At 33.8% G+C, this 22,858-nt stretch overlaps 1 protein-coding gene across 1 annotated transcript; it reads right to left on the bottom strand.

Annotated features, from left to right (window-relative positions):
* Positions 1 to 444: 444 nt before the first annotated feature.
* Positions 445 to 18,125, bottom strand: LOC131166221 (uncharacterized protein At2g39795, mitochondrial). The gene is made up of 3 exons (XM_058124570.1): positions 17,759 to 18,125; positions 17,199 to 17,536; positions 445 to 934 (listed from the first exon to the last, which is right to left on the bottom strand). Exons 1-3 carry the CDS (start codon positions 18,089 to 18,091, stop codon positions 751 to 753), a joined length of 855 nt encoding a protein of 284 aa, XP_057980553.1. The 5' UTR covers positions 18,092 to 18,125; the 3' UTR covers positions 445 to 750.
* Between the last annotated feature and the right edge of the window lie 4,733 nt (positions 18,126 to 22,858).

Below are 22,858 nucleotides of genomic sequence, written 5' to 3'. Positions count from 1 at the left end.
AAATGTTACATTAGCAAAATACATCTATGATAGAACTTAAGATAAAAATACCTCCAAAAACAAAGCAACCTAGAAAAGCAACGAAAATGTACTTGCCACTTGCCTGATTCAGACCAAGAAAATGTAACACCACCGAAGGAGGAAAACCTAAGCCAATTTAATAACCATAATCCATCCAATGGGTTACCTGGCCAGGATGACTACCCTATTAAAACTTTGTAAGAAAGGGCATATTTACTCTTCACATACTTGGTTTTAATTTGCACCAGACAGCATTTTTTGACTGGACAGTTAAAAAACTGATCATCCATGACAAAACCCACTGGCCAAGCCCACAAATCAAAAGAATAAATGGCCTCAAATTAACAAGAGATCATATTTGCAAATCACAGGCAGAATAACAATTCAGTTGCAAGAGCATCCAGGCAAAGAATGCACAATCAATGATCACAAAAAAAACATATCCAGTGCAACAATTGATTGCAAAATTACATATCCTGGCAGTTGAAATATTTTGAAGATTCTAATATGAGAATGTATATTCAGTGATCAACATGTGTGGCGCCTACAACTCAAAACTGAAGGAAAAAAATAATAGCATGTATCACAATAGCCTTGCAAAACTGATCTCGCCGAAAAGCTTAACCTATACTCACCAGCTGATGTATAGCAGATACAGGAATTACTATGAGGCAGTCTACCATTTTGACTAGATAATTACATAATCTTCTTGAATAATTTCTTAGTGTATTATGCTTCTTCTTGAGCATGCTTCCGTTCATTAATGAACTTACCAACTGTTTTGAACCAACTCATAAGATTCCGATGATCCTTCACATAAAGCCATGCCTGAAGAAATGGAAAGAGACTCTCATTCACACCACGCTCTTCTATGTAGCTGTGAAGTGCATCTCTCATTCTTTCGTCCAAATCTCTGTCAATTGAGAATAACTCATTCTGATTCAGTATTAATTCTGATTCAGTAGTAAAAAAAAGTATTCTAAAGCAAATCTTTTTTTTTTTTTTTTTAAATCTAGGCACCTGATGCATATCTTTGAAAAGAAATCTACTATTATATTTATAAAAAAAAAAAGGTAAAGGTAAAAATAACCTGCGAACTAATATGCATAAGATAGCAATGCCAGGAACATGTTTCAAAGATTAGTTCAAATGCAAGAAGAATTCAAATAAAATTCCATTCAACAAACATGGTGCCCATTTGTCTCAACAAAAGATGAGGTAAGAGAAAATAACCACCCGTATTGTCAGATTAAGCATGTATATCGTTTAGAGACAATTTTTATGTAAATGAAAATTTTGACTAATATGAAAGTAATGGAACATCAATAGTAAGCTATTCTGCCCATCACAAAATAAGTGGCTGTTTTCAAGTTGCACTTGAGAGAACTTATCTGTGAGTTGTAGTTTTATGGATAAAATTTTAGGCTTCGAGAAGCCTTTAGTTCCAGGCATAGTATCAAATTTCAGTAATTTTGCCCAAATTCGATAGAAATTTTGGATTTTGGAAGGTCATGAAACAAAAGCAATATTCAATTCCTCTTGCAAAATTTCAGCATCTGAAATTTCAGATATTTAAATTAAAGACTGAGCAAATACAAGCAAGTTTTGGAGATTTTCATTTTGTTTTTAAATTATTCACAATCATCTATTTTAATATTCCTTCTTGATTTCTATAATTTACTATAAGTTTCTGTTGTTTCTTTATATCAAAATCAAATTTCCCATAAATTAAGATGCTTGAAATTTCACCAAAATCTAATCATCAGTCCTTGGTTCTCTGCAGAGAAAGGTGAATTGGAGGTGTTTTATCACTAGATACATTTTCTGATGTTTTTAATTGGGAGCCAAAGTGGTCATTTTCAGCTTGTAGGAGATTGCATCAAAGACCCACTATCTCTTATCTATATATTCCCGTGGCAGGTGTTCTAAATAATATGGTTAATAGGGCTGCCGCTATCGGTCTTTTTGGCATGCATTATGGTGGGTAAGGATCACGTTTTGGGCTTCTTATTTACAATTTGTGCACAATACCATCTCTCTCTCTCTCTCTCTCTCTCTTTCGTCATTACTAGTCCTGATTTGATTTCTGACCTTGTGGATAGCAGTCTTGCAGTGGCATTTAACATAGGAGTCCTTGGGCTGTAATCCCCATGAGGTTGCTTTTTGGGATCCAGTAATATCAATTTGATTCATCCACAGTTATCCTCTACTTCTCTTTAAATTCCTTGCCCCGTAGGAATCTTATCTGAACATCCTCAAATCTTCTGGCTTCCAAGCAAGGAAGAGGGAAGAAGGAAATATAACTAACCGGGAGATTTGGGAGCATACTCTTTATGAAGAAAGATCTTCCCCCTCTGATCCCTAATTCCTTTTCCACTAACAAGTAACAAGTTTTTTTCTCATCCCCTCTCACCGATGGAATCCCATACTCCTTCAGCAGCATTCTTCTACTCCTTCCCCCCTAGTTTATCACATTTGAGCATTAGAATATGAATATTTCTAATGCTTATTATTACAAATACAAATTCACATTTAATTCATTATTCTAGTCATTTTCTTCAGTCAATCATATTTGGAGGGCTAAGATTTGATCAAAGGTTAAGGATCCTGTTTGTTTTGCAGTCATTCACTAAGATAACACTGATGATATTTTGCAGAATAGGAGGCCTCAAAAGACTTTTATCTCCTACCATTTTGCAATGTGTTTTGCTAGGGATGAATCATGACCTCATCTCTTCTTGCATTGCTTTGTTTCTCACAGAGTGTGGAATGGGTTTTTTGCTAATTTTGGAGAATTTTAGGTATGTCCAGACTATTTTGAGCTTTTATGATTATTGCTTTTGGAGGTTTAGAATAATATAAAGCCAGTAGCCTTACCAAAGACAAGAACAACAATAACTAAGTCTGAAACCCCACCATGTAGGATCAGATACATTAACCAATTTCCTCCCATACTGCATAATTTAGGGCAGCATCCTTAGAAAGCTCATAGTTTTCACATGAACTCTAAATTTGAATTTCCCATGACTAATCTAGTTATCTTATAAACAAAGAATACTATTTTAATGAGAGAAGAAAAGCACAAACGGGGGACAAGGAATCCTCCAATTCACCAAGAAAGCAACAAAAGGACATATATCCACACTATAAAGCTAACGAAGCAAAGCAATCCGATCTGGCTACATATCAGTAAAGGAGGCATCCATAAAAAGCCTCGTGGAGCATCATAGCAATGCAAGAAATACAACCATAATCGAAACAAGCATAGGAGAAGTAGCACTACCAGCATGGAAGATTCAAGCATTCCTTGGCAACCATATAAACCAAATAATCGAAAAAACTGCACAATTTCAAAGAGTTTTTCTCTCTCTTTTCCAAAACCTCAAAATGAATAAGACAAAAGGCTCCAAGGAAAAGGACAAAACCAGATCTCAAAAAAAAAAAAAAAAAACAAAACGTTCATTCCACGTACTCCATGAAGAAAGACAATATAGTAACAAATGTAACAAGTCTGTCCATTAGCATCTCAAAGCACATATACAATGAGATACAATACCTTATTTGGCCTCCTCCTTGGAAGCTAACCCGAAGTATTTTTCTATGCAGGACTGCACTTTTTTAGGAAACCCTAGGGCCCGTTTAGTAGTGGAAAACATTTTACTTTTACCAATTTTTAAGTTTTCCATGAATTATAAAAATTTTAACTTAGATTTAAATTTTTTAAGATTCATGTTAAAAAGGTAAAAAAATAAAGTGTTTGTTTAAATGTGCAAAAACAAGTTTTCTAATTTTCCAAAATTTATAAAATGTAGTATTTAGAATCATGGCCTTGGGGCTTAAATATGGATTTGTGTGCATTTTGAGGAAACTCCATACATAATTCACACAAATTAAAGTCCGAAATTCAAAATCCATACTCCCATATGGAAAATAAGAGATAAAAATCTAGAAAGATAATGAAAATATGTTTTCCAACTTTTTCTATATAAATTTCAAAAATTGGAAAACAAGGCAGCATTTTTGTAATTATTTGAAAAATTAGAAATGAAAAATAAAACTACTTCCACAAGCAAATAGTGCCAAAATTGTTTATTGTTGCTCATTTATTTCAAACAAATGAGTAAAAATGAAAAATTAACTGACTTTTCAGTAATTTCTTGGAAAACTAAAATGGAAAATGAAAACTGTTTTCCACAACTAAATGGGCCATTAGATTTCCAAATAAAGGAATGTAAGAGAAAAGGAATAACGATAGGATCATGAATCAAATGAGTGAAAAAAGTCTTGGAAGAAAGCTTCAAGAAAATTCCAATTCCAACTTCTTTTATCCCTCCACAAAGATGTACGAAAAGAATTAAGCACATTCAACAATAAGATTAGTTCATTCATCTCACTCATTGAATTCTTCACAAAGAGAAGATTTCACTCCATGTTTCCTTGAGTTAAGAACAAATAAAGAATTGGGCGCAGGATTAGTCACATGGAAACCCAGTGCGTTATCCAAAAAAAAAAGAACAAATAAAGAATTGAAGGTTCAAGGCTAGACAAGTGAAAAAGTTGGAAAAAACTCCAGTCGAAGGAGCCTTCCTAACCTAAAGATCCTCCAAAAACAAATTCTCTCCCCAATTATCAACCCTGTCACAAACATGTGGAAAAAAACTGGGATATCTATGATGTAAAATTCCAACGACTCACATGAGAAATACTAGCTGCACATCCATTTTGTTGAAGCCCAGGCAAACTATATATTACCTTGTGCCAAACAGTGTCAGGTTCCAAAGAAATTTGCCATATGCCATAACCACTCCCCTGTCAAGAAAATGATTTTGTACGCCAAATTACTCAGCCTCCCTACTCACAATGATACCTAGACTATGAAGGACAGACACAGATATTGACACGGACACAGGTGTCGAACACTCTGATGCACCAAATCTTAAAAGTTCAAGACATGACATGACAAAGAAAAAAGTGTTAAAAACATATTCTATTACATATTTCTTTATATAATAATGTTAATAACAAGTTTTTTATCCAGATATGATCCACTAAAAAACAACATTCAAGCATCATTGAATTTGCATCAACTGCTTATTAGAATGATCTGCTTGATTTTTGGACAAATAAACTAGCCTCCTCTCATAAGAACCTCCTCAAACTCATTCAACAAATGAACTCTTTCAGCAACTAAATCATTTGAGAGAAAACTCTCCTCCAGTAACTATCTAAAGCACTCACTATCAAAAAAAATCTAAGCATCAATTTCCTACAAAAACATCTTTCTCCCTAATCTCCACATCACCAAAAACCTCCATTCCACACCTTACACTTTTCTTTAATATACTTTAACCTCCTTAGGAAAAGAAACCCCAGCCACCCATCAACAGCACCCTACCAACCCCCGACCAACTTATGAAATGCAGAATGAGTCGACACATATTTTCAAACTTAAAAGGAGTAGGACCCCATTTCACTAAATTAGAATCATGCAATGATCTGATACTACTCTAGGGAGCACTTTCTGAGTCCAATTCAGATTCTCACTTTCTGGTAAAGAAGAATACATCAATCCGAGTGGCAATGGAACTATGACCAATAGCAAACCAAGCAAAGCATTAGAAAGGGAAATATCAAGCAAATCAACACTAATAAAAGAATCAAGACCCTAATGGGCATAATCCTAGGAAACCCCCCCCCCCCCGGGCCTTCCAAAAAAAAAGCCAATTGGGAGAGAGAGAGACCATAAAATGCAACCAATTCCTCAAAAAAACAGAAAAGGGTGGGGCAATTGGGCACATATACAAAAGAAAACTACTGCCAACCTTTCTCTTTGAAACCTAGGACTGACGCTGAAAACAACCCTACAAGCTTATCCACCATCCAGACAAACCTAGGACCCTAAATCACAAGAATGCCCCCAAGGAACCAATAGAACCTAACCAAACACAATCCTTAAATCTAGCACCACAAATGCTCCTAACAACCAATAAACCTCATTGTAGTCTCCTTAGATTTCTACAGCATAGCCATATCAAGAGAAGCCTTGCAGATAACCACCATAACTTTGCTTAGCAAGACTCCCTTTACTAGTGGTGGGCAAGAAACCGAGAAATCAAACCAAACTGCAAAATTGGTTAACCATTTTTTCAGTTCGATTTCACTTTGGAATTTTTAATTCTTTTGGTAATTAGTTTGGTTTCAGCTTGGCCTATTCAATAACCACAGTTAACCGTTTTGATATATTATAAATATATACAAAAATACATATTATATATAACATTAGATAACATTTTAATAATTTAAATTTAAAAAGCTGCATTGCACTAAGTTTGATGCTTAAATTTTAATGATGAATACTTTAAATTTACATGTTGATTATTATGAAAGAAAAAATATTATTTGTAGTGACTTTAATATTTTAAATTGTATTTAATGGTTCGCTTCAGTTAATCATTGGATATTAGTCTAAAAAACTGGTTAACCAAATTTTGGTTAGTCATTTTAAACAGTTCGATTTTGGTTTTCATTTTTTAGCGAACCAAAACTTTGGTTTGGCTAACAGTAAGGGGGGCATGGTTCAGTTCTCTGAACCATGCACAACCCCTACCCTTTACTTAGCAAGACTCCCAAAAACACTCTTATTGTGAAATCTTAGCCCCCCCACCCCTGCCTATCTTTTGCCCCCCTATAGTTAATGGAAGATGCTAACTTTTAAATCTTGTTCCCATCCTCTAAGTCCTAGGGGTAATACCGTAATAGCAACCTCAACTCTTAACCAATAGGACTCACTAATTTAAACCCCACCCAACAACTCCTATGGGTCTTGATCCAAATTCAAGTTCAGCTGAGTTGGGCCCAATTCAAGTTCAAGGTTTCAATCCAAATACAAATTTTCATCAATTTTTTTTTAATACTCTGGGAATTTTAAAACCTTGCAGTTGGCCCAAGAAATTAAATCTCAAATTGTTTCCTATAAACCTTAAGATCATCTTCTTAATATCTTTTCAACTATTCAAATCACAACTATTTCTCTGGTACAAAGGTTCTAATATGCCATATCGCTATTTTTAAGTAATTTAGTTAACTAAAATTCTCCAACCCAATCCAACCCAAATGAGAAGAAGAATCCAACTAGCATGCTCAGCACATCCTTTTCAATAATTCCAATTAATGCTGCAATTTCTAGCAATGTTAGCAAGTATATTCCCGCCTACAATCTACAGCTCTGTAGACTAAGCATATGTTCACCTTTCCTTAAACACAATAATATCCCCATCCGCCTTGAAACCATCAAATAAAACATTAAACCACTAGTTAATTTATATCCTACAATGAAACCCCTTCTTTTGTATTTGGCATATCTAACACCTTGTATGATCATGTGAAAAATACCATCCATGTTTGTTAAGAACTTGACATTGCAATTCAATTTTTGAAAGCTGTAACATCCTAACCAAGTGCAAAATCTGATCCTGTATCTTCATCAAATAAATGGAGTCAAACATTTTAATAGGCAACCATATAAAAGATTTCACAATGGTAAGCTTTACTTCTACACCGTCCACTAAATCAACCTCACCTTCACCCAAGTTTTGGAAAAATAGATCATTTCATCGTCAAGCACTAATGGTTTCAAATCCACTGTTGAAGTATTGAGTAAAAAGAAAGACCTAATCACAATGATAGGTCTCTCCCTCTATTTATAATATATATCAAGTACATGACAATGACCATAATACCCTTACTAATTCACAGTTACATAATGCTAACACCCCAATAATACCACATGACCAAAACCATTAACAGTTTAACACTCCCCTCAAGTTGCAGCATGGATATTATATGCTCTTAGCTTTGTTACAAATGAATTTGACACTAGCAACCCTCAAAGTTTTAGTAAACAAGTCAGCAAGCTACACATCAGACTTCTATACAAGTTTCTCCCGAATAAAATGGCGATCAGCTTCAATGTTTACTTTATGCTCGTGGAAGACTGTGTTGGAGGCAATATGAATAGCAGTTTAATCATCACACATCAACTCTATAGACCGAGAATGCGGAAAACCCAATTATTCCAACATGTTTTTCAGCCAAACAAGTTCACATATAGTGTGAGCCACGTCCCTATACACTCGACTCAGCAGGCGACTATAGTTTGTTTCTCACTCTTCCAGGAAACCAAAGTACCACCAACAAAGATACAATACTTGTGGATCTTCTATCTAAAGGTGATCTTGCCCAATCTACATCTATATAACCCTAATATAAATGCGACCTATAAGATGCCTTTTCCAAGTGCACCTTTGAGATATCTCAAGATGTGAAGTTCCGCACCCCAATGACTTGTCCTCAGAGAATCCAAAAACTAACGCACAACACATGTTGCAAAAGAGATATGTGAAACAATTCTAACTTTCCAACAAGTCTTTGGGGTCGTCTTGGGTTAGGCAACAAGTTACCCATATCCAAAACTAACTTATTGTTAGGATCCATAGTGTATTTGGATCCCAACAGCCCAATCTCACCTACGAGATCAAGAACATATTTCCTCTATGTGACAGAACAGTTCCCATACACCATGTGGATACTTTCAAACCTAAGAAGTACTTCAATAGTCCCAAATATTTAATCTAAAACTTAGCCTATAGAAAATGTTTTAGGCCCTGAATACATTGATCATCATCATCTAGAATCACAATATCATCCACATACAAAGTAAGCATAATCCTACCCAATGGAGTATGAAGATAAACACAGAGCGACCAATTGCACACGAAGGCCAAACTCAAAAGTATTACAGCATTGAATTGACCAAACCATGCTCTGAGAGACTGTATCAAACCATATACTGACTTCTTTAGCCAAGACACTAGCATGTCTCTCCCTAAGAAACAAACTCAATTGGTTGTTCGATATAGACCTCCTCCTCAATCACCACGCAAAAAGGCATTCTTCAAATCTTACTAATGCATAGGCCAATGACAAATGGTAGCCAAAGAAATAAAGAGACGTATTGAAGAAAGTTTAGCGATCAGGGAGAATGTGTCTAAATAATCTAAACCATATGCATGAGTATATTCTTTACCAACGAAACTACCTTCATACTAGCCACAAAACTCTTTAGGCTAACTTTTCCAGCATATACCCAACGACAACCAACCACAGATTTATTAGGAAGAAAAAAATACCAATTCCCAAGTATCATTTTCTTGTAATGCACTATCTCTTCGACCATTTGCATTTCTCCACCCAAAGTGGGCTAAGGCTTCAAAAAAAAGATTTAGGAAGAGCAACAAAGGATAGAATTGTAACAAAATAGTAATAGGAAGGTAACAAGAAGTCATAGCAAACAAAGTTGGAGATAAGATATAGCGTACACATGCATTTACCTTTCTGGACAGCAATGGGTGGATCAAAATATGATCATCAAATGAGGAACCAAAGGCGTAGCAATAGAAGCTAGAGGAGACTCTTGCCCCTAGAGCTGCCATCATGAATTCACCTGCAAATTAGAACGTTTGAGACAATGATACAGATTCAAACTACACGCAAACACCGGTGGATGATTGGGTAAAGATAACAAACTAGAATATGGAAGATGGCAGAGGAAGAGACTCTTTGAGGTCAGAAGCATTAAGGGACTGAGAGTAGTATGATGGAGACTCAAAGAAGATAACATTGGCATAGACAAAAAATTTATGCAAAATATGACTATAACAATGATACCCCTTTGAGTACACAAGTAGCCCAAAAGGACTCACTTCATAGCACGAGGATCCAACTTATTTGTACTGGGAGATAGCAAATGAACAAAAAACACACACCCAAATATACAAGGAGGTAAAGAGAATAGAGGAGCATTAAGGAAGACAACGAAGTAGGGAATTTTACCGTCAAGGACAAAGGATGCTATCTTGTTGATAAGATAGCAGGCAATAAGTATAGCATCGCTACAAAAAACTTTAGGAACATGCATTTGATGAAGTGAGGTGCAAGTGACTTCAAGGATATGTTTATTTTTCCTTTCTACAACTGCATTTTGTAAAGGAGTGTGCACATAGGACAACTTATGAACAATACCAAACCGGGTCATATAATTAAAAGATTGGGTATTGAAGTACTCTTTTGCATTATCATCTTGAGTATTTAAACAGAGAAAGCAAATTGAGTATTTATTTCAAGGCACAAGGCATAAAATATATGAAATAACTCATAATGGTTTTTTATTAAATAGAGCCAAGTCATCCTTAAATAATCATCAACACATGTTGCAAAGTATCCGGAACGCAACTTAGGCACAACTTGACTAGGACCCCAAACATCAAAATGGACTAGTTTATTGACTTGGAGACATGATGATGCTTTCCTAATTGACTAGACTCACACACTCAAGACTAGACACAAGACTCAAATAGAAACTAGCCCCCCGCTAGGTTTGCGAAAATAGAACTAGAATTTAATCAATATTATGATCCTAGTTTTTGTTCCCATTTTCATTTGCGAAAATGAGGGTGGAATCGCATTCCTTCAGGAATGACAATTCCCCCATTCAATGGATGGCGATTCATCCTCTTATAGGCAAGAATAGTAATTCCATTCTTGACTCCTTATTTTAGAGACAATTATAATTAACATTATAATAAATTCTCAGAATAGAAGTTGATTGTCTCTTAACCACCAATGCTAAAAATTATAATAATAATTATTATTATTTTATTATAATTTTAATTATTATTAATATCATATGAAGAATAATTTATTATTATAATATGAATAATAAAAAATATTATAAAAATAATAATAGTGAAAAAAGTAAAAAAAATAATATAGGTTATTCAAATAATAATAATTATTATTATAACATGATAAAAAATAATAATATGCAAGTATTACTAATTATTATTATAAAATAATAAAAAATAATAACAACATACTAATAAGAATAACAATCACAATAACAATAATATATATAATTTATAAAAATGATAAAAATAATAATAACAACGAGAAAGATAATAACAATTACACTAGTAATACTTACATTATAAAACAATAAAAGAAAAAACAGCAACATGAGCAAGAGAAGAAAAAGTAATTAATAGTAGTTTCTTGTTGTTGTTGTTTCTTTTGAAAAAATAACAAGAAAATCCAAATGAGAACATTTTTTATTATTATTAAAAATGTAAAAATAAATATGATCTAAAAAATGTTTAAAAAATCAATAAAAATAATGTTGAATTGAAGTCATATATTTGAAAAATTACAAAATTGAATAATTTTAAATAATTGAATAATTTTTTACTAAGGGTATTTATAAAAAATGGCTTACTTTTAATTTCAGCATTATTCTAGACGTGCGCAAGTAAAGAAGCTAGTTCAGGAAACGAGGATTAGATTAGCAACTTGGAATATAGGGACACTTATGGGTAAAAGCACGAAAATTGTGGACACAATGAATAGAAGAAAAATTAATATAATTTGCCCTTAGGAAACTAAGTGAGTGGGGGAGAAAGCTAGAGAAATTGATAAAACAGGATTTAAACTTTGGCATACTGGAAAAGAAAAAAATAAGAATGAAATAGGAATTATTATAGACAAAAACTTAAAAGATAGCATTGTTGATGTAAACAGAGTAGGTGATAGAATTATAAAAATCAAGATGGTAAAGGCCAAGAGATAATAAATATCATTAGTGCTTATGTTCCTTAAGTAAGCTTACCAGAAAATTTTAAGAGACAATCTTGGGAAGATATAGATAGTATTATATAAGGCATACCAGGGACTTAGAAAATATTTATAGGAGATATGAATAGACACATTGGAAGGGATAATAAAGGTTATGTGAGGGTACATAGATATCGAGACAAAAATGAGTCTGGGGAGATGATGTTAGACTTCGCTATGTCATATGATTTTATTACAATGAATACTTGCTTTAAGAAGAGAAAAGAACACTTAATAACCTTTAAAAGCGGACAAAATATAAGTCAAATAGATATTTTTTTAAACCAGGAGGGTAGATCGTTTATCATGCAAGGATTGTAAAGTTATTTTAGGTGAAAGTCTAACCACACGAATTTTTTTTTAACTAGGTGGTGGAACTTAAAGGGAGAAAATATAATAAAATTTAAAAATAAAATGATTAAAGATGGGGATTAGACTATAGAGGATGGAATAGATAAAAATACTCTTTAGAGTAGATTAGCTGCATCTATCAAAAAGATAGCAAAAGAGATTTTAGGTGAATCAAGGGAAAGATTCTCGAATAGCAAATAAAGTTTTTGATGGGATAAAGATGTCCAAAAATCAATAAAGATAAAAAGAATTTAGTATAAAACGTGGCAAAAATGTAAAAACATGGATAACTTTTAAAAGTATAAAGAGGTGAGAAAAAATGCAAAAAAGGCCATTAGTGAAGCTAAACACAGATTATTTAATAGTTTGTATAATAGATTAGATACAAAAGAAGGAAAAAGAAATATATTTAAACTTGCTAAAACTAGAAAAAGGAAAAGTAAAGACTTAGGAAATGTCAAATGTATAAAAAGTGAGGATGATATTATCTTGGTTAAAGACAAGGACATAAAAGATAGATGGTGAAGTTACTTTCGTAAGTTGTTTAATGAAAACCAAATAGAAGGCTTAAATTTCGAATTGACAAATAAGGAAAAGACTAAAAATATGAGATTTATTCACAAAATTAGAGTTAATGAAGTTAAATTTGCACTAAAAAAGATGGGAAAAAAAAAGTTATAGGACTGGATAACATCCCAATTGAAGTTTGGAAATACTTAGGTGATAACAGAATTATATGGCTAACTAATTTATTTAACACAATTATAAAAACTAAGAAAATGTCAGATGAATGGAGGAAAAGCACTTCAATACCTATATACAAAAATAAATGAGATATTCAAAATTGTAATAACTATCGTGGAACTGTGGGAAAGGATAGTTGAACAAAGATTAAGACAAGAAACGAAAGTCTTAGAAAATCAATTTGGTTTTATGCCTAGGAGATCTACCTCAAAAGTTATATATCTTTTAAGAAGATTAATGGAAAAGGTTTAGGGAAAAGAAGAGAGACTTGCATATGGTATTCATTGACTTATAGAAAACATATGATAGGGTACCTAGAGAAGTTCTATGCTGGGTTTTAGAAAGAAAAAAAAAAAAAAAGTGAATGTAGTAAGTATACGGATGTCATTAAGGATATGTATGATGGAGTAATGATTAATGTAAGGACTATAGATGGAGAAACTAGAGAATTTCAATTACCATAAGTGTACATCAAGGACCTGCTTTGAGTCCTTATCCTTTTGCTTTAGTGATGAACCAACTAACTAAAAGCATTCAAAATGAGATTCCATGGTGTATGTTGTTTGCAGATGATATTAGGGGCAAAGTAAAGGCTAACTTAGAATTATGGAGAGAAACTTTGAAATCTAGAGGTTTTAGGATAAGTAGAAATAAGATAGAATATATGAAATGTAATTTCAGTAATGATAAGAGAAATATTGGAGACAAAATTAAACTTGATGATGAAGAAATAAATAGCACTTGTACATTGCGATACCTTGGATCTATTATGCAAGCTGAAGGTGAAATTGAAGATGATATAATGCATAGAGTTAAAGCAGGTTGAGTAAAATGGAGAAGTGTTTCATGTGTGCTTTGTGATCGTAAAATACCCTTAAAATTAAAAGGGAAGTTTCATAGGACGGCTATAAGACCAGTTATTCTATATAGATCAGAATACTGGGTGACGAAGAAACAGAATATCCAAAAAGTAAAAATTGCCGAGAGGAGGATGCTTAAATGGATGAGTGGTGTAACACTGAAAGATAAATCAAAGAATGAACATATTCGCGGTAAGGTAGGTGTAGCTCCTATAAAAAATAAGATAATTGAGGTACGACTCAGATGGTTTGGGCACTTGCAACGTAGGCCACATAGTGCGCCAATGGGGAAGAGCGAGTTAGCTACTACGGAGGGCAATAAAAGGGGTAGGGGTAGACCTAAAATAACTTGAAATGAAATAGTGAGTAAAGATTTAATAGCCCTGAATTTGTCAAAAGAAATGGTCCATGATCGCATAAATTGGTAGAAAATGATTCATATAAACGACCCTACCTAATGGGACTTGAGGCTTGGTTGTTGTTGTTGTTGTTTTGGCTTATTTTTCATTCCATTATAGTCGCCATTGAATAATACCAAAAGTTCGAAAGAAATTTAGATTGTGAATCCTATAGTCATTTCATGTACTAACTAAACGTAGTACTTACATTCCAAAAACGATTCCATTCCTATCTTAATTCCATTCTTCTCTCAATCCCTTTCTTGCTTTAAAATCCATTTTGCAAACCAAACAGGGGACAACAGTTTTAACTTTTCTAACATAAGATGACCAAGGCAACAATGGATTTAGAATGGTGCTATGGCAATAGTGTAGGTCCTAAAAGGAGATAGTAACTCAACCAGCTTCACGCCCTCCACCAATCATCTTTTTCGTTTTTAAATCCTGAATAACTACAGAGTCAGGTGAGAATATTACTAAACAATTCATGGATTTAGTAATCTTGTTAACTGACATAAGATTGAAAGAGAACTTAGGTTTATATAAAACCAAAGGAAAAGAGATAGAAGACATGGGATTTACAATCCTATTCCCTTAATTGCAGTGGTGGAATCAACAAGAATGACACAACGTAAGGTTTCAGGGTATTAGGGGGAAAAAAAATTTGGTATACATGTTATATGATTAGTGGCTGCTAAATCTATACCCAAGGACTAGGAGGAGAAGTATTGGATGACTGCTACTTGTTTGACCGAGAGATGCAATAAGAAGGAAAGCTTGCTACAATGATTGATACTGCTAGAATTTGGAATACTCTTTCTTTGATATAGATATAGTACGTTGCTCCTCACTTGGGCTAGAAAGTGTGCAATCTATGGAGGATGCATTGGCAGCACAAGGAGGTTTACTGTAGAGATCAGATCCTCGTCCACAATGAATGGACTTGCAAGGAGGGCCTCTACGTCGTCCATCTCTTCCACTACAGCCACTTGAACAGTTAAACCACCTTGAGAACTTCTATAGTTGTGCAATGAAAGTAGTACTCTCAGAGCCAGCAATTGAAGCACCAAATGCAGGGACTAGGAAATGAGTGTTGGAGGAAGCATGACTACGTGAGAATAAACAAACATCTGCAAAAGATAGCAACTCTACATTACTAAGAATCTAAGACAAGACTACCTGAAACTCGGGATTCAAATTCACTAAAACCCAAAGAATTGACATGTGCTCCACTTCTGCCATTACATCTCACAAACATTAGTAATTATGGATCGCACGATGTTCAGCTCCTCAAAGATATGCTTCATCTCTGCAATGTACTCCATGACACTCCTATCTCCCTGTTGTAACTAAAAGTGCTCCTAGGATAGATCGCACATAAGTGTAATATTAATGGAATATAGGAGTTTGACATAATCCAGGTCTCCTTACACACATCCAGTTACATAAGAGGGAAACAATAAGTATATTTTCCTAAATCCACACTTCTTTCTTTTCATCATCATAGGGTCGGATTGGAACAAGTGCTCAGATTTACCTAAGCCTGTTAAATTGACCAACAACCTTAGACCTTCGAACATAATTCTTTCCATCTAAATTTTTTATTGTTATTTGCAGCAATCATAAAAAGAACATACTTTTGGGATTCAACTCCATTTCAAAAAAATCGGAACAACTAACCACCAACTCAATGACAAGCAAGCCACCAACAAACGAACATAGAACTACCACAACCCCCAAAATTGAGCCTATACACACTCCCATTGCCACAAGGAACCAACCGAGCACCTTAACAATACCGAACAACTAACAATTTGCCATGATTGAAAGATCAAAAAGGGTTGGATCTTCGACCAAATACATGACCAATGACTTGATATTATGGAAAATGAAGGATTTAAAACATTCTAGATGAAATCAGAGGCAAAACTAGCTGTAAAATTTTCTCATGCACGAGCGCGAGGGGACAGACCTATCGACAATTGGCCAATGCATAGGGCGCGTGGCTGGTCCTTCAGTGATGAAATTTCGCCCACCTACAAAAGGGAGGGTTACGTTATGTCACTAGGTATGGTGTTGGTTTGTGAAACACAAAAGGGTTCTTGAGATTATGAAGAAAGCAATGTTGTCCAGCAAGTTTACAATAAATATTGTGTTTTCCGAAGACCTCTAGACTTGTTTCTAATCTCTAAAATATAGATGATCCTCCTATAATGGCAAAATTGCATAGCACAAACAGGTTTAGGGTTTGGTTTGGTGGTAGGGATTAGGTCGGATCTTACTCTAGTACCGTGTTGAAGTATTGAGTAAAATGAAAGACTTAATCACAATGATAGGTCTCTCCCTCTATATATCATATATGTCAAGTATATACCAATGACCATAATACCCTTACTAGCTCACAATTACTAACATAACACTTGCACACTACTAATACTAATTGACTAACATAACCATTAACACCCTCAAATTGCCACACCCCTGAGGCACTGCACAAAAAAAATCCCAAAAAAAAATTCATTGATCTATTAAGCGAAAGAAACTCAACAGTGGAATCAGGAATCAAATAACACTCACTTCTCAACCCCATCCAGCATTCCAACCACTATTGCATTAAAAAGTCAAACACAGGTGCTTCTTGATCATCGCCCCAACTTCATAACATAATGCAACAATCAGTACTAAAACAAGCAATATTGTCCATGATAAAAATTGTACCCTCAAAAAAATAACTTAGACACTCAGCGCAACTGTTATGCTACGACTAAAACATCTACAAGTACCAAAATGTCAGTGATGACACAAATAATAAATCAGTGCATCCTTTACCGCTGGAATGAATGAAGCCAGCTTTTATCCTGACATTCTGAACCAAGATAAATAGCAACAGCCCTTCACAATGCAAGGCAACAAGCAATTATATTTTTTTTTCTTTGGAACTGCAAGTGAATACCCATTTCCAGTCTCCACAAACAAAAGCAAGCACCAAGTTAAGATACAGCAACACATACCCACCCGCAGACAAATCAAAGAATTTGCATTCTCTTTTCAGATTTCCATACATTACAGTTCCCAAAATATAATACATTTCAGCACTTACTCGAAAACTGGGCCATTGTATTTGGATGGAACCACAGGAAACCCCGATGACTCCAGCTTGGGCCGCATCGAAACAGAGTGTATTCCCAATGCGTCCGGATATAGCCCACACAGAAAATGCAAAGACTCCTTCTGGCCGGGCTTCGAAACATCAACGTGAAGAAATAGCTGATTAATGCCGTCATCCCCATCATCCTCTCCACCCCCGTCGGGAATAATGTTAGCTAACCGCATTACGTATATGCTGATCTCCTCCTCATTATAGCTTCGCTTCAGAACAGGGCCGTTAGCATCGAGCGCGCCTTTGACGATTGAGAATGGAGACGGAGGGCTCACCTTCTGCGGCGCGTGAACATTTTCGAAATCAGAAAAGCCACAAAGAAATAATTCTACATAAAGTCCGCGGCGCACATACCCGCGTGCGCACTTTGAAAACACAGGAAAGGATTCGCCAAGCGAAGCATGACAGTAAACGTCTAAAAATCAACTAAACCACTAAAACCCTAAATAAATCCGCACGCACGCACGCAGAGAGAGAGAGAGAGAGAGAGAGAGAGAGACAGGAGGAGGACTCATTTTGGAGACTTCAAGATAGTGTTCTCTGAGAGAGCGTAGCAAAATGGAGTCGACGGCGGAGGATACGCTACTCGAACGGCGTTGTGCGATCAAGCGCCATGGCTGCACAGCGCCGCCCACCACCTTCCTCAGCATCGCCTCTGTCTCCCCAAAGGTTGGTTTCGCCGCCTGTGAGTTGCCGGTTACCTCACCTTCCTCACCGGCACAGTGGGTTGTAAAATGGACTGGGCTGAGGTGAGCTCGAACCTCGAGGGCACCGGCATTTTCTCCGCCATGGATGAGAGGACCATAATACCCTCCTATGGACAACTCTTCCATATTCCTCGGCTTGCATTTTTCGTTTGTTCAAAATATGCTTTTTTTATTTTTAAAAATATTTTAAAATGTAACCATACAAACCTTTTTTTTTTAAAGCAACGCTTACACCCCTTAAACTATTAAAAGGATAACCAAATTAGCATCCATCAATAAAAATAATAAAAATACTTTATATTTTTTTATTTTAATTTCAAATATTTTTGCTATACACAATTATAAATTTATTAATAGTAATATTCTTTTAACTTATAAGGATATTTTCATCTCAAAAAGTTGTTAACCATTCACACATGATATACATTACCATATCTATTAGATTTAACTATTTTTTTTGTTAATAGTTTAATCTTCTTTCAACATGAAGATAACTTAGGAGTGCAAGTTTTTTTTTTTTTTAAAGTTCAAGGGAATATTTGTAGTAAATGATATAATTTAGGGGATGTAAAAAAATTTTTTCAAAAAAAAAAAAAACCTCACTTTAGGAATATTATTTGTTGGCTTTATCAATATGTTCATAAAACTTGTAATTAGATTTTTAAAGAGAACTAAACTTTACTAAATTGTCATTACTTTTCAAATCCTTATAAAGTTTGTTTATAATTTATATTTATTTCTATTTAAAAGAATTACTACTCTTAAGATAGTAACCTAAACATTAAGTTTGCTATGGTATAGCAATATTAAATAAAATAAAAATTATGATAAACTTATTCTCACCATAGTCATTATAGGCGAAAAAAACCATGTACTTATTTTTTTGTTCGATGAACATTGTGTATTCAATTCATTATCAATGTTATTGAATATACATTTCTGTATATGTAATTAGGTACTAAAATTTTCAAGAATGACTTTCCAATTCATGCAACAATATTACCAAACATATTGAATTTTTGACAAATATTGTTCAAATTAGTAACTCTTCTCTCTCTTTTGAAATAGAAGGTCAACAAAATATGGACAACCACATGGAGTCCTCTGTTGCCCATGCACGTGCTCCAACAACTTGCTGAGGTATGTTCGAAGAAGAAAATGAAGAAAATAATTGATAGTTTTATTACGTTTGGAAAAACTGTTGAAATTGTTGCTTTGTAATAAATTCGATAAATCATTTCTAAGTTTGATGATCTTGAATTCATATTATAATTTTTTATTTGGATATCTAATGTCAATAATTTGTAGATTGATTCATCATGAAGATTTGCCCTAATGTTTGGATAACATTCAAAGTAAATTGGACCTTCAACTATGTTTGATTCTAACATTCCTAATAAAGAATCATTAAACTCATGATGTCTTACATCTCTAAGTAAGACACAGACTAGCTTGTTAAGACTTGCTCTTGTTAATAAAAATAGTCCTACTTGGACCATCCCAATATGAATCTTATCATATTTTGATCTAAAGGCTTCTAGATCTTCTATACTTAAAAGTCTTTTCTGTTATCTGGCTTCATTAGTAATTAAGGAAACCAACTTGTTAACAATTTTAACCAAATATTCTTCATTAACCTCTAAAGAACCTTTTTGTTTGATTAATTGTGCTTCGGTTCTGGATATCTTCCAAATTTCTTTTGGATCTTGTATTGGTAAATCTTTTCCGTTCCAATTTGCTAATCTCTTTTCATTTTTTTCTAATGAAACTTGTATTTCTTTTTTGTCGGATCTTTTGCATGACGTAGATTCCTTTTGTTCCAATTTTACTTCTTTCAAAAACTTTCCGATTTTCCTGATATTTTGAACCAATTTATCAATGATCTTTCTAAATTTTTCTTTAGTTTTGCAAGTTTTATTTTTCCTAATCGGGGCCACCACAGGGACCACCCTTGACGCTCTCCTGGCTTATTGGGCTGACCATCGAATTTTCACTGGCTGATCAATGCTTAGTGAAAACAAAACATGCAATTTTTTTTCAGAAAAATTTTAAAAGATGATGAATAGTTCTGGCTTTGATACCAAATTCCCCTCATCGTTTAATTCAGAAGTGAAGTAGAACAAAAGAAGTTAAATCATGCAAATGACCCCATTACAACTTCGTTAAACCTGATGTTAAGCCTCAAAGGCTAGGTTACGAGTATTCGTTGTAAAGTTGTCCTTAATAAATGAAGAACATTCAAAACATATTTCTGATGCAGAGGATAATCCAAAGAATGCAACTGCAGAGCATACTTAATGTGCAAACAAATTTGAAATTGAAAACTTACTTAATTAAATTTGAATAATATTCTTTTTGTAGAGCATACTTAATGTAATAACCTGGAAAAAATTTATTAAAAAAATTTAATTAATAAAAAAATTTTAATTAAGAGTAATTATTGATTAGTTAATTAATTAAATATTATTAAATTAATGTATTAAAGAAACAAATAAAAGGAATAGTAAAAAAAAAAAGATAAAGGAAATTAAAGAAGTTTACCTAAGCTTCATCAAATAATTCTATTTGAATTACAGAGAGTCCTCCGTTTCCCACTACGTCTCCATCTCTCTCTCTTTTAATTTCTCAGCGGATGTTCGGTCAATCGAAAAACAGAAGGTGTCATTGGATTCCTAACTCCGCCACCGACATTTCTACTGGAACGGATTTGTCGTGGAAGTGGCGTAGGCACCATTCCTGGGGTAAGGCAATTTTTTTTTAATTTCTCAATTTCTCGTTAAATCTGCTGTTAAATCAACGATCAAACACCACCACGAGGTCCTAGTCGTGATCGTCATTATTTTGGCGTAAGTAAATTTTAAATTGAGGTTTTCTAAACCTCACTCCAAAGCGAGAGTGAGATTTGAAAATTTTGGTAAATTGGTTATATTTGAGGGTATAACCATTTATTTGAAATTTATGAGCCTAGGAAATATTAAAATAATATTTTATTTATGGTCGATTTTATGGAATTAAGATTTCTAATTCAGCGTTCAGGTGAGCACAGGTATCTTTTTTAGGGTCCCTGTTGGCGTAGTTCAAAAAACTAAGTAAGGGAAAAAATATACATTAAACCAGAATTTTTATGAATTTAATGGAAAATGAATTGTGTTATATATACGTGTATATGTCTCAGTATGAGTTTAAAATGTCAACCATTTAAATTATGTTTTTATGAATTTAGGGTTGTTTATTAGATACGTATATGCGAAAATGAACTGATGAAAGTGAAAAATATTTTCAGGATAATTATGAAAGAAATGAAAGATATTTTCAATATATAAACATTAAATGCTGGTTGGCTTATTTTACAGGCAGTGTATGAATTTTATTACTAAATTGTGTGACATGAGTAAATATAAGTTCTGTGCAAATATATGTTAAATGTATGAGATACAGGTTAAGTAAGTAATACATTGAGAATGAAATAAGATGAACTATGTTTCTTGTATGTGTTAATGCAACCATGTAAACAGCTAAAATATGTTGGATAAAACAGCTGAAAGATGTTGAGCAAATGTATGACAGCTGAAAAATGTTGGGTAAAATAGCTAAAAGATGTTAGGTAAAACAGTTTGTAGACACCCCATTTTTACCCAGGCCCAATATATGTATTACTATTATTATTATTATTATTGTTATTTTATTATTATTATTATTTTACTTTATTTATTCTTATTATTATTATTATTATTAATTTTCACTAATCTTATTATTATTATTATTATTATTTTCTTTATTATTATTATTTTTCATTAGTATTATTAATATTACTTTTATTTTTATTTTTTATGTCTATTTTATTATTATTATTTATTATTTTCATTATTATTTTTATTATTTTTATTATCATTATTATTAGTATTTTTATTACTATTATTACTATTATCTTATATATTATTATTATTATTATTATTATTTTTCATTATTATTATTATTATTACTTTTATTTTTATTTCTATTTATATTGTTTATTATTATTATTATTTATTATTTTCATTATTATTGACATTATTTTTAATATTAGGAATTTTACTATTATTATCATTATTTATTTATTTATCTTTGTTATTACTATTATTATTATTATTTTATTATTATCATTATTTTTCCCTTATTATTATTATTATTATTATTATTATTATTATTATTATTATTACCATATTAATAATTATTTTCATATATATTATTTCCAAAAGAAAAATATACCATAAACTAAAAAGGAAAGGGGAGATTTAGGGTTTCTAATTTTTGCTCATAAAAAAACCTATTCTTCTCTTCAAACAGGGGGGGCGCTGCACACGCACAGCAGCGGGAGGAGGCAGAAAATAAAAAAAACCCCACCTTGGTTCTTTTGGCCCCCGCAGATTCTCAATCTCCGACCAGCACCGCCAGCCGCCTCTGCTTTTAGCCACCTTCTGAGTCTCCCCTGCTATTGCCATCAACTTGCTGCCAGCAACTCCAGCCCCCACAGCCTCTCTACACACACCAGCCGAGCCCAGCCTCATCTCCGGCCACCACTTTTGGCAACACTCCACGGCGTCGTTAACTGTCTCTCTCTCTGCTCCATTCCCTGCAACTTCTCGAAACCCCTCTTCTCCACTCACCTGACGAACCAACAAGACGTCGCCGCCGCCGTGGCCACCTGTCCCTAGCCGTGGTCGTCGCCAACACTGCTCGCCGTCGTCTCTGTCTCTGCCTCTGCTGCCAGCACCAGCCCTCTGTTCAGCAGAAGTCTACAGCAGGTCCTCTGCAAAACTCGACAACTCCAGACCACCGTCACGACCACCTACCCAGGCAGCAGCAGCAGCAGCCGAGGCAGCAACCACCACTGCTAGCCTTCTCCCGGCCTCC

Source organism: Malania oleifera, chromosome 10 (genome assembly GCF_029873635.1).
Source record: "Malania oleifera isolate guangnan ecotype guangnan chromosome 10, ASM2987363v1, whole genome shotgun sequence".
In the NCBI taxonomy this organism is placed as follows: Eukaryota; Viridiplantae; Streptophyta; class Magnoliopsida; order Santalales; family Ximeniaceae; genus Malania; species Malania oleifera.
The sequence above is the reverse complement of the archived record's forward strand: the minus strand, read 5'-3'. Positions and strand labels throughout refer to the sequence as shown.